The sequence below is a fragment of the Podarcis tiliguerta genome (assembly GCF_965153285.1).
Source record: "Podarcis tiliguerta genome assembly, chromosome: 7".
NCBI classification, from domain to species: Eukaryota; Metazoa; Chordata; class Lepidosauria; order Squamata; family Lacertidae; genus Podarcis; species Podarcis tiliguerta.
In genome coordinates, this window is record NC_139540.1 from 45,949,027 (window position 1) to 45,962,711 (window position 13,685).

The window sequence follows — 13,685 nt, forward strand, 5'->3', positions numbered from 1 at the left end:
GCATGCAACTTTTCTGCAGTGCCTACACAATATCATGCTCATCAAAATGCCATCTCACATCTTTGCTCCCCATTTAAGTTGCATCTATCATTCCCATGTTAGTTTTTTGTTTGTACATGTTGGATTTTTCACGGAAATGGAAAATCCGGATTAAACAGGGAACAAAGATATGGGATAGTGTTTTAATGAACATGATGTGTCAATACAGCAAAAGTCCTGCATTCATGAGCAGCACTGAGCCCGCAATAAACTCTTGTGTGGAAGTACCGTAAGTTTCAGTCTGGTCACAGTGATGTTCCTCCTGGACCTCCTAGCATATCAGATGATACTCCTCTTAGCAGCTTGTGTATATGTGTGTGTGTGTGTGGGGATTTTATCAGGGTTTAAACACCTTTTGCCAGGATAAAACATGGATCTTCTACCTTCCTCCACACCTTAGCTTTCTGTTAGGTTTCTCCTGAAGTCGGCCAAGAATTGGAGTACTGACCTGCTTCCCCACATGAACGTTCTGCCATTGTTAGTCCAATATGACCGCTGTGAAGATTACACACCCCACCCCAGTGTGCAGAAGACTTCCTCGGTCAATAGCTGCCTGTCTATGGATACACTTCCCCCCGGAGTAGTCTTCTGCAGCCTGGTGCCTTCCAGATCTCTTGAGACTACCCACTCCCATCAGCCCTAGCTGGCGGGCATCAGGTTAGTGAAGGCGTCCCATGGCTCCAACACTGTTCAGCTATAGGTGCCGGCTGAAGCCCCACCTTTTTCAACAGGCATTTTGATTTGGGGGGGGGGGCTGCCTAAATCCCAGGTGTTGACAAATTGCTTTCATTTTATTACCGTTGATAGTTTTTATTGCTTTACTGTCTATGGTTTTATTTATTTATTGTTGTAACCTACCCTGAGGTCCTAGGATGAAGGGCAGGATATAAGTTCTAAAAATAAATAAAGTACTCTGACTTTACTGACAGCCCAAGTGTTAGATTTGTGTGTGTGGCATCTTACACAGAACATCCTCTCTTTGCTGTGATTGGTTTGGTTCTGGGCACAGAAGAAACACTAGCACCTCTGCTCATTTTCATTTTTCATTTGAATACTGAAGTTATCCAAAGGCCGAAATAGCTCTTATTTCAGCAAAGTGCAATAGTAGATAGAATGTGTTTCTTCCCTTTGCCCTTATTTAAATCACATATTCAAAAGGGGAAGAAAGTTGCAGTGTAAAACAAGCGTAAGTTTTCCTGGAACAGGCCATTTTCACCTGGAACAGGAGAAGTGTGACACGGAAGTACAGCATGTTTCTTCCTTCTCAACTTGTTATAGCTCTATGGAGAAATTCCAGGCTGGCCTAGGTGGGACAAAGAGGCAGTGCTGATAAGGTATAGATAACCTGGCTGTTTAGTTCTAGAGAAATAGTACAATGATAAGTGGCAGCAGGCCCAAAAGAAAGCCTTGCCTCCTTTGAGGCATGACTCATCCTGCTGATGAAAAGCAGTATTGGCAGACTTCAAACGCTAATCTCACAGGGCAAAAGAGCAGGGGCCAGGAATGTGGATCTTTAGAGCTGTTGTAAACATGGAGCAATGAGCCATGGTGGTAGGAAGGAAGGAGTTACTGATCAGTATTGTACAAGACAAGGGAAATCTCTGGCAGCAAAGCTGTTTTCAGCAGAATAAATGTATCTGACATACACAAACTCAGCGCCCCCCTTTGCTCAATAGCATAGACTGAAGCCTTTATCATGCTGCTGCATGCTTTGAAGCACATGTCAAGTAGTGCAAAAATAGATTATGTAACTTCCATTTGCACAGACATGCTGCAGGTTTGGCGTAGGAGGCTTCTCTTTGTTCTGTGTCGCTCGTATTTGTGGTGTGCTGCTAATGCTGTACTCCCTCCTCCTCCCCAGGATCCATAGGTGGCATGAAAACTCAGTGAACAATTATGTTTCTTTAATAACAACAGTCTTAAAAGAATTGGTGTGCATGCAATGCCTCTCACGTAAAATGAACTCTCTTTGTGCCCCCCCCCCCCCGGCTGTATATCTCGCAGTCTCTTTCTGTTTGACAAGTTCAAACACATAGTTTCTGAGTAAGCCACTCAGGGGTTCTTTCTCCCAGCACCTATTCTTACAGAGGTTAATAATCGTGTTCGAAAAACAACATAGGAACGAGGTCTTGGGGGCTGCTTTCTTGGCTTACATGCATGTACATTGCAGAACTGGGAATTCTGATTTTTCACCAAACACAACAACTCAGTAGTGAAACTATAAAGCTCTGCTTTAAGGAGGGGGTGATACAGAGCCAAAGGCACTGCATTTTAAAGTTTTGGGATACACCCTCTCACTCTGTTCTAAGGCTAAATTAGTATTATCAAAGAAGTTTCTGTTCAGCACATAATGAGTGACCTAGTTTTTTTGTTCCTTTATGTTTATTTAGACAGCTCCGTGGTGCAACCTTGCTGGGTGGACTACTCTTGGCACTGGCCTGTGTAAACATATATGCCTTCAAAAGAAGCAAGGATCTACAGTGGAGATTAATGAAACATCATTACAGCTAAATAGTTCAAAGGAATGGGAGTTCAATGACAATGTCTTCAGATGCACTGCCTTGGCAACCATAACGTTCAGAGTTTCTTTGCTCGTTAATTTATACTCCAAGAAAGCAGCAGTCCTCCAGCCACTTCTAAGATGGCCATCCTACACTGTTATTGACATTTTATGGCTAAAGAATAAGACAGTTGAGCGGCTGAATAAGAATCAGACAGCTGCTGCTACTTACAAGAAGCTGCTATTTGAATTGCTCCACAATGACTTGCTCCCTGATCTAGAATTGTTCCTGAGCAATCCTACGCTGAGGCCAATGGTGAGGGAATTCAAGTGGCTGCTTAATGCAGAAAGGAACAGCAGCCCAGCACTTGGCTTTTCTGGGATTTGTTGCTGCCACGTTCCCCATCGCATCCCACCTCACTGCTGGGCTGCCCAATAAGCCTATCACAGTCCAGTCTTCCAATATCTTTAAGAGGAAGGGGGAGAGGTCAGGTGCTCAGCAAGGAGGAGGGGAAGGGGAGAGGGGGTATGCGCCCAGCAGCAGGGATGGGAAGTAGAGGGGGTCAGCCAGGCCCCCCTGAAAGCTGGAGCTAGCCATGGCATAAACAGCACATATATAGTTCTTAGGGGAAGGTCCCTCAGTTTCCTTGCTTACGTGCGTTAAACCTCAGTCGCTTTGTGCTCCTTTGTGCCTTGCAGGCACAAGGTGTAATAATTACACCCTCAGAGAACTATGACAGTTACCTGGCCTAAGGTGCACAAAACCATGAAACCGTAGACTGGCTGAACCAGTACACAACACAATACAGCGTCTGTTCTGAACAGCAGCCGCTGGTTTATTTGCATGTATTCAGTTCTCTGCCTCTCCTTTTGAGAACCTTGTTTACATTTTTAGTCAAAGGAGATTTTCCTTTGCACAACAGGTGCTGAACAACTTGCAGATGGTTTTGATTGTATTAATTATACACTGTTTATCTTGTTACCTTGAAATTTTAATTATGTACAAATTTATGTAAACTGGCTATGGCTTATAGCTGAAACAAATACATTTGAACTGAACTGATCTTACAGATGGCAAGTAGGAATTGTACTGGAGGGTAGGATCAGCCTGCTTCATTACTACTTAGAACAGACGGTTGTTGCTGGATTGATACCAGATAATGAGAGAAACAAAACAGGTAATGCAAAACTTTTTATTGGGGAAATTTCAGTTGGTGAAAGATTTGCAAGCTGCTGAGATGTCTACAGTTCTTTCATTTGATGGAGCTGAGGGACAAACTAGATGCGATGCTAAATGCAGAATTAAAAACACCAGCAGGTGTGTGTGTTTTAAAAATAAAAATAAAGGGCTCATGTGATATGTGTAGATGTGATTTTTTATCAGGATCAGAGCATGCAAGGAGGGAGGTTTACCTCTTCTATCCTCAGCTGTGTGACCCAGTTTATTAACAAACAGGGAATAATATATTATAAACATACCTACTAGTACGTCCACCAAATCATTGAGACTTACTTTTGAGGACTAGACTGTAAGATTGGTTTTTTTTGTTTTTTTGTTTTTATTTTTTTAAAGGTAAAGGTACCCCTGCCCGTACGGGCCAGTCTTGACAGACTCTAGGGTTGTGCGCTCATCTCACTCTAGAGGCCGGGAGCTGGTGCCGTCCGAAGACACTTCCGGGTCATGTGGCCAGCGTGACGAAGCTGCTCTGGCGAGCCAGCACCAGCGCAGCACACGGAAATGCCGTTTACCTTCCCGCTATAAAGCGGTACCTATTTATCTACTTGCTCTTAGGGGTGCTTTCGAACTGCTAGGTGGGCAGGAGCTGGGACCGAAAGATGGGAGCTCACCCCGCCGCGGGGATTCGAACCGCTGACCATGCGATCGGCAAGTCCTAGGCGCTGAGGTTTTACCCACAGCACCACCCGCGTCCCAGGATAGACTGTAAGATTGGACTGCTAAGCACACATAAGCACCTTAGAAACCTTTGGGACTGTGTTGAGGGTTCAGCCTAGATAGTCCAGTTGGTTCAGGGTGCCATGCTGTGATTCTAAGCTCAGTCAGTTGGAAGTATGTGCCACTTAAATGGAAGCACTGAGGGTCACTGGGAACTCAAGCTGTCTTGAATGCCCAGGAGAGCTGAAAGCAGGATATGAATGGCATAAATAGATAAATTTGTCAGTGCAAAAGTACATACGGGGCATGCTGTAAATAACTCATTTCAAAATATGGTACCAGCTAGTCATGACTATCTCACTTTCACAGACTTTTTAAAAAAAAGTATTTATCTGGTAAAACACTGTTAAATTGTTTACAATTTCAAGTGTTGAGATAGCTCTTATTTCCCTGAAATACATGGCAGTGGGAAAAGACTGCAACTTGATAGAAGGTATTTATATCCAGATAACTTGTACCTGGTAGAAATAATTTATCATCTAATGAACTCAGACTGCAGACATACAAGTTTCAACAAAGAGGTGATATGCAAGAAGGTAACAGGTCACATTTTGACAGATTTACTCTTATGATTGAATCAGTATATGCAGGAAATCATGTAAGTGTTGTTCAGTGGAAGACTACCAACATTTTTCATCAGAGATGTTCTTTTGTCCCAAGCAAGGTGTTTTTTTTAACAAACAAACAAACAAACAAATCACCTAATTTTTAAATTAAAAAAATAAAACATAAGGAGTCAGCAAGAAAACTAAAAGTAAAAGAAAAGAAGAAGAAATATAGAGAGTCCCAAATGATCACATGTGGGTGATCATACAATGGCCAACATTTTTGCTTACCTTTTGAAAAGATATGTTTCCTAAACTGTAATGTAGTGATTATATAGTGTTAGACTAGGTCTGGGAAGATTCAGGGAACTTCAGACAGTAGCTATTTTAAGGTAGATTCCAATCACATTCAGGGTGCACAATTAAAATTTATTGAGATGTCACCATTATAATTTATTGAATGGTCTTGTGCGACCAACCTGCTTCCTCAAAAGATCAGATGCTTTTGTGAGAAGGAAAATGATGGGATCATGCACTGGAAATCTGGTGAAATGCCCTCTAACCTCTACACACAAATGAAACAGAATGAACGCTCAATAAACAGATCATCTGGAAATCCCCTCCACAGTTCAAATCTCCACTCAGCTATGAAGGTAACTGGATGACCATGAGTCACCCATTATCTCTCAGCTTAATCTACCTCACAGGATTGTGGTGAGGGAGAAAACTATGTACACCTTCAGCACTGGAGGCATGGGAGAATATAAATGAAATGATTATTTATTTGTTTATTTATTTATTTGCTTGTTTTTTTAACCATCAATATAGCTTGCCATACTCATCTTAACCAATTCTTCTTAAGGCTTACTTCTTCTTTGCCTTCAGCAAAAGGCTGTGTATCATGGCAAAGGAAGTCTAGAGCAAACTCACGACTGTTATATTACTATGTCTCTGAATACTAGTTGCTGGGAATCCCAGGCGGACAGAGTGCTGTTGCTCTCATGTCCTCCTTACAGTCTTCTCACCGGCCTCTAGTGGGCCACTGTGAGAACAGGATGCTGGATTAGATGGGTCATTGCCGTGATCCAGCAGGCTCTTCCTATGTTCTTATGTACTACTTTGGGGAAGGGAAAGTCAAAATGAGCTAAGAAAAACTTGTTTTTCATCTGTAATACATGAAAATTAAGGTGGAAGGGTGGAATCAACTCATGATAATATCACCTCCACACCATCTTCAAAATATAGACTAAGGAATCAGTTTTTAGGCAGCCAGATGTAGGCTAGCCTATAGCATCTAAAATACTTTCATTTCCAGGCTGAAGATTGGTAACACAGGAACCTCCAGGCCCAGCCCACCCATGAGGCAAGCTGAAGAGACTGCCTCAGGCATCAGGGTCCACCAGGGCAGCAGATCCTGATGTTTATCTTTCTTTCCCCAATGTAAATCTTCCCTCAACTCTTCTTCCCTGGCAGGAAGGAGGGTGCCATTTTGGAGTGCATCTCAGGTGCCAAAATATATTGGGCTGGCACTGGGAACCTCCCACATTTCTATTTAAGCACTTCAGTGCTCAGTCGTATGTACAGTGAACAGTATTCCATCATACACAAGGTAGGTGTGATGGTGCATGTGGGTTGATGCAGTGTTCCACTGCATGGGCATTACATTTACACTTAAAGTACCTTAAAAGGGATCGGGGAAGTGTACAGAGCCACAGAACAAACATACACCATATTGCTGAAATTACTCAAAAGAAGAACAGAGGCTAAGAAGAAGATGTGATAAGGCAGCCTGTAGGGGAGGACTAAGTAGAAAGCTAAAAATGGCAAAGCCTGTAAAATTATTGCATTTGTTCATTTTCAAACATTGTTACCCTGAAGTTAAAATAAGACCAACACGGCTACCTACCTGAACCCTAAAGTTAGACCGCAAATGCCTTGGTTATAGTAATCTGTTTCCTCCCTTGCTTCTGTTTGGTGATTTACATAGTGATTTTCTAAACATGGTTGTGTTTGGACCAAAGGCAACCTGAAAGCCATTCTCTATGGAGCCATATTGATGGAGTCTGGTTGTCATTACCGGGGCAGGAGGTGCACATGAATGCTGCACATGCCCAACACTCAAAGCAAATTCTGGAGCAAAATGCTGGCTCAAAACAAGTCCCTGTTGGCAACTTTGTGCATAATGACAAGCTACCTGATCAATATACGACTATTAAAACAGCGAGGGTTTCTAACATATTTCCTTTATTAAATATGCACCCAAAGTGGCCTTGCGCTGTGTCTGTCTGCACATGTTAGATTTGAAGCAAGGAAAATACATTCCATTTACAAGTCTATTATTTTAAGCGACAGTGATTTAAATTCATTCTGCTGTGCTAACAAAATGCATGAGACACCTAAGTGGCAATGATAAGCTCTCTGTGTACTGGAGGAGCTCATCTTCTGACAAGCCAGCTTCAGTCTCTCATCAATCAGTGGTTCCCTTATGGAAGTACATGGCTGGTTACAATTTGTCTCTGTGCTTAATTATAGCACTAAATCCCCCGTTTATCTCCACTATCTAAAATCACAACTCTTTAAAGAGACTGTACAAAAACAAATCATTTTAAAGGGCCCAAAAGGCAACTCTCGCTTCTTGAATTCATTACTTAAAACGTTATAAATAGCAATACAAAGAACACAAGAACAGGCCTGCTGGGTCAGAGCAACGGCCTGTCTAGTCCTGCTTCCTGTTTCCCACAGCGGAGAACCAAATGCCTATGGGAAGCCCACAAGCAAGGCATGAGTACACGAGCTCTTTCCTGCTGTCATGCCCCACAGACACTAGTTTCCAAGGCACACTTGCCTCTGATCCTAGAGGAAACATACAGATACCATGACTAGTGTCCACTGATAGCATTTTCATACAAGAATATATCTAATCCCCTTTTAAAGCCACGCAAGTTAGTGCCAGGAGCTCTTCTAACAGTTAGTAGTCATCTCCACATCTTGTTGCAGCAAATTCTATAGCTTGGCTATGCAATTTGTGATGAAGTACTTTATTTTCCTTGTTTGTAATCTCCTACCCTTTAGTTTCCTTGAATAAGTTTCTAACATTATGGGAGAGTAAGAAAAGATTCTCTCTATCCACTTCTACTTTCTCAACACCCTATAATGTTGCATACTGCACAACCTTATTTGCCCTTTTCCGCCCTAAGCCAAAAAGAATGGGTGACATAACCCATATCATACTGCTAACTGAATATATATGTGTGTGTGTGTGTGTGTGCGCGCCATATTTTTCAATGCATAACACGCCCCTGTGTATAAGACAACCCCTATTTTTGGGGACTCCAAATTTAGGAAATGGGGGGAGCTTTGGGGGGGAAATTGCCCAGAGTTGTTGAGCTTTATGGGGGGTGGGTTTGTCAGCAATTGTTTACCTGCCTGACCACCACTGCCAATCACACGCCTCAACGAAGCCACCAATCATCTGCCCACTCGCTGCCAACAACCGCCAATCGCCCGTCCACTTGCCGCAGCAGCAGCCAATCACCAGCAGGCCACCAACCACCCGACCAATCGCTGATTACAATCTCCTACTCGTGGCTGCCACCAATCAAACATCTCCCCTCTGAACTATCTGTGTATAAGACGACCCCCAATTTTTAATCAATATATTTAATTAAAAAACCTCATAGATGGGAAAATATGGTATAGATTTCATTTGGAAAGGGCTACAGTGGGCTTTCATTATGTTTGTTGGGTCTTTGTTTATTTTACCATAGGATCATGTCACTACTTGCTTTTGCCAAGGATGCACATATTAAAGAATGTCCATCAGAAACCCACCGTCCTATGAAAGCACAGCTGATTAGTGTGTTTGTGTAATTTAACACCAACATTAAATTGCTTCCCACACCATCAATATTACTGAAAAGACAGTGGACTGTAAAATATCAAATTAATATTTTGCTTACCACTTCTCCTCCTCTACTTGAACACCTATGGATTGGAACTTACTGGTTGCTCTGTTTTCGCTTGAGCTAGAAGATTCCTCTCCATCAACCTAATAGAATAACCAAATGCAAACAGAATTAATGGCATGTGCATATTATTATTCAAGGGCTTTAATGTGTTTCAGCACTTCTTCCTCAAAGCATCATTGCAATTCCTTTTAAGGATCTCTGCATCAGATTAGCTGAAATCTATGAAAACTTTGGAGTAGCCCTCCTTGTCATGCTCCAATAGCACCTCCAGAAGACCCAACAGCATCTTCGTTCATTATCCTTATCTGTGTCAAGAGGCAGTATGGTTGGGCACCTGCTGAAGGTGACACCACAGCAGGGCCCTCCTGACAAGAGCTCACTGGAACTGCTGCCCTCTGCTTCACCTTTGCAACCTGTGCATTCACCTGCTTCTTGCTCTGACCAAGAGGAAGTTAAGCAAATAACAGCAGTGAGGGGAAAAAGGAGTAGCTGACACTGCCTGCTTGCTCATTTGCTCTGTCTCACTTTGCATTTTGCTAGTATTTCATGGCCCTGTGTATTGTTTGTTGAAGTGGTCATTTGCTCTGGCAGGCAAGCATATGACAGAAATGATGTGGCAGAAGAGGAGGAGGAGGAGCAGTAGCTGTCAATATTGGCAGTGATGAGGTAAACCAGGCATAGGAAAACTCTGGCCCTCCAGATGTTTTGGAACTACAATTCCCATCATCCCTAGCTAACAGGACCAGTGGTCAGGGATGATGGGAATTGTAGTCTCAAAACATCTGGAGGGCCGGAGTTTGCCTATGCCTGAGGTAAACTCACTGAGCTCAGGGTGCCTTGCCCAAAGACCCCTTCAACCCAGACCCATTACTGGTCTGTCTCTTGATGAAATTTGTTCAGAGACTGTACAGAACTTGTAGCAGGATCCTTAAAACAGTGACCAAGCATTACCCTGCTCAGTACCTTTCTGAAAACTTCTTTCCTCCACTCTGCTGCTTCCAAAGTCTGGGAGGGCCTTCTCAGTGGCTGCTTTCTCTAGAGAAGTAAGGCTGGCTCCCTCCTTCTTGTCCTTCTGCAGGCAGCTAAAGACTTTCTTATTCCAACAGGCTGTTGGGAACTGTCTGCTTTTAATGAAAGGGCTGGTGCTGTGCTATTTTTATGGCAATAGAGGTTTTTTTCCTATTTCCTTATTTCCAGTGTTGTCACTTGTGTGCTACTGTAAAGCTTGGCTTAACTGGAACTCTGCAAATGGCCTGGAATTATGGGTTTATTTACCACATCTAATGCAAGTTGACACCCTTATTTGGTTATTAGTTAACATGAAAATTATTAGTTTAAAAAGCATCTTCCAACAAGTCCCTTTCTACTGGTAATTGGATTAAGTCTAAACTTATATTTCCTGAGACACATATTCACCTTTCCCCATGAGTCATCTGCTGACAGTTCCCTCAGTCATCCAGCTGTGAATTCTGACCCCTGTGAACTCCCTGCCACTCTTCAGTGGTAAAAATTGTGCTGCGCTGCCTGTGGACAGTTCACTACCCCAACCATCTGTCCCTTTAATGTTCCATCTATCCAATCCTCTCTTTTTAAACAAGATCACCCTCTTTGTGTTACAGTGAACACACATCCTTACAACTGGGCACCATTCAGCACCCACTTTGTTCAGTCCTGCGGTTACTGTGCTCACTAAACTGTTGCTTCTCCAAGGAAGCAAGAATTCTTCTTCAACATAGCTAGGACCCTAACCACACTGTACCAGTGTGCTTAGAGTCCCAGACTAGAACTGGAGAGACCAGATTCAAGTCCTCACTGAGCCATGAAACTCACTGATTGACTTTGGGTCTGAGCTTATCCACACTTATTCCTTTGCCCTGATCTTTCCAGGCTTTTGTTTCTTGGTTTGTTTTTGCTCTGGAGCTTTCCACGTGAAAACTTGCTCTTTTGAATTGGAGCAAACGTCAATTCGGGTTTTCCGTGGACTGACATTTGCTCTGCTGAGCTTTACAGAGTGAGTTTTCATGGGGAAAGCTCTGGAGCAAAAAAGAAAAAAAAGAAAAGGGTGCTTGGGCATGGAGCTTTAAATCACAAACCAGAGGAAATGTAAGCATGGATAAGCCCTCCCTCACTTTCTCCCAGCCTAATTTCCAATACAAGGTTACTTTGGATGCAGAATTGGAGGCAGGGAGAGGGAGAATGAATGAATGAATAAAATGCTACAACCGTACCATGCAGGGGAAGAGTCCCGTATATGAAAGCATCCCCAGGTGAAAACTGCATCTGACATTACTACTGGCCACTTTGGAGAGAATGCTAGTCCCTGCACATTTCACAGAATCATAGAACTGAAGCGTTGGAAGGGACCCTGATCAGATGAAAGTTTAATTTATTTTAAACAAGGGTGAATCAGACAGATCCTATCCTTGTGATCTCCCCTGCTGATTTAACAGCTAAATGGAACAATGCTGCTGCATTCAAGTGAGTAACAGTTGTTATGTGATGCATGAATAAGCAGTGACAATTCAGCTAAACTGGCTGAAAACATTTCTCTGGTGATAGTGCAGTGTAAATCATTGTTTTACACATTCTCTTTCAGTGATTTCATTCATTTCATTCATGCTTTCCTGACTCCTGCTGGGTTATGAATCAGAGCTTTAGGCTTCTGTGTGCTAATTCAAATAAGCAGAATATATATATATATATATATATTTGCTTTCGTATATATATATATATATATACACACACACACACCCAGAACTACATCTCTACATCTTATATGCTTAAAGTTTAGTTAATCAAAGCTGAAGGTTTGTAATGTCAGATGCAGTTATTTGGGTTATGTAAAATACAGCAGAAATAGAAAAGGATTATCAAAGGAGAGCAAATAACGGCACTACCAGTTACGGTGCAAGCCTCTGCATTTTATCTGTACCTGTATTCCAATGGATAGACATCTGTTTTTCTTGAAATGATCTCTCTTTCTGTCATCTGCAGTAACAGTGGCAACAGTGGTGGTGGTGGTGACAGTAGTAGTGTTGTTGCCCATATGCTGGCTGGCAGGGCCATGGATCTGTGCGTTAGCTGCTTCAATAGCAGCTGTCAGCGCCTTCATACTGTCCAAGCTTTCTGTAGAGTTGCTAAGTCCCGACTGACTGATAATATCTCCCCTTTGCCCATGTCCGTCCATGTAGGCATCTTGAGCAGATTCCGTGCTGCTCTGGGCTGTGATGGAGATAAAAGGTTTGGTGGAGGTTCTTGGTGGAACAGGAGGTGGTGTCTTCTTATAAGTGGTAATGCAAGAGGAAACTACACAAAATGAAAACAAATCATAATGTAGGTAGAAAAGCTTAGGTGCTAGTTATTTCTTCTCTTTCTTTGTTTTAAACCCACAGTACTGACTCAAAGAAATCAAGCTTCACATCAGAAAGAATTTTGCTATTCAGTTTTATTTTTTTGCATCTGACCATAAGAAAAGTTCCAAAGACAGACACATCATTTCCTTGGTTTAGCAGCTGCTTGTATTCCTATATAATTCGTTGATATTAAGAAAGGGAGAAAGCTGCAATAATTAAAATCTTTCCTCTAGATTATGAGTAGCTAACCTGTGCCCCTCTAGATGTCATTGGACTCCAGCTTCCTTCAATCCAGGTCAGCTGAACTCTTCTTAATAGACATGAATAGGATTGCAGTGTTAGAAATGAAACATCTTATTTATTGGCTAGTCCAAGATATTACTAGGTTCAAAACCTAGCAGAAAAGAACTTAGTTAAATGCCAGGAATTATGGGAGTTTTAGTCCAATAGCATCTGAAAGGTCACCAATTCCCCATCTCTGAACCATAGCATTTACACCTTTTGCGTGCAAATTAAATTTAGATTGACATCATCTATATATATTGCTGAAAAGGAAAATTAAGTATTGCATATTCATAAATAACACATTACACAAATTGCGACACATCAGTACTTTTGAACACTGGGCAATGAATTAACAGGAAAATCCACTATTGGGGAAAGGAGTTGTAAGACTGTCAGAATGTGGCATACTTTGACTTGCAAAAACAGGATTCAAGCCATGGAGTACTATGAAGAAAAGCTATCAGCATTGCAATCCTATAAATACAAACTCATAAGTCAGTTTCATTGAGTTTAATGGGGTTTATTCCCATGTAAATATGTCCAGGATTGCAACTTTAGCTGCATAATTCCATGTGAGTTATGTGGTGGCTTAGAATTCTACACCAACCTGGCCTCAGTCATGTGAGCAGATACAGTGGTACCTCTGGTTAAGTAGTTAATTCATTCCAGAGGTCTGTTCTTAACCTGAAACTGTTCTTAACCTGAAGCACCACTTTAGCTAATGGGGCCTCCTGCTGCTGCTGTGCTGCCAGAGCCCGATTTCTGTTCTCATCCTGAAGCAAAGTTCTTAACCTGAAGCACTATTTCTGGGTTAGCGGAGTCTGTAACCTGAAGCGTATGTAACCTGAGGTACCACTGTAGTTTAAATGCTGTAACTGAAAAAAATATGCAGATGAGGCAAATTGTCATAAATTTGTTTTAATTACAAAGACATATTCATTTCCAACTCAAAATATGCCATGTAGGTGAAGGCCAGATACAGACTATTTGTGAATTCCATTCTCTGAATGTCTCCTACACTCTCTGAAGAGTCTCCCACAT

At 42.1% G+C, this 13,685-nt stretch overlaps 1 protein-coding gene across 11 annotated transcripts in view; it reads right to left on the bottom strand.

The window, feature by feature from the left end:
- The window catches only part of DLGAP1 (DLG associated protein 1), a 286,294-nt gene that overhangs the window by 18,900 nt on the left and 253,709 nt on the right, over positions 1-13,685 (bottom strand). For all 11 annotated transcript variants that reach the window (XM_083450106.1, XM_083450100.1, XM_083450104.1 and 8 more), the window contains 2 exons: positions 11,939-12,312; positions 8,998-9,086 (listed from right to left, as the gene is read on the bottom strand). In XM_083450106.1, the coding sequence (XP_083306232.1) occupies positions 8,998-9,086; positions 11,939-12,312 (463 nt within the window). The remainder of the gene's footprint in view (positions 1-8,997; positions 9,087-11,938; positions 12,313-13,685) is intronic.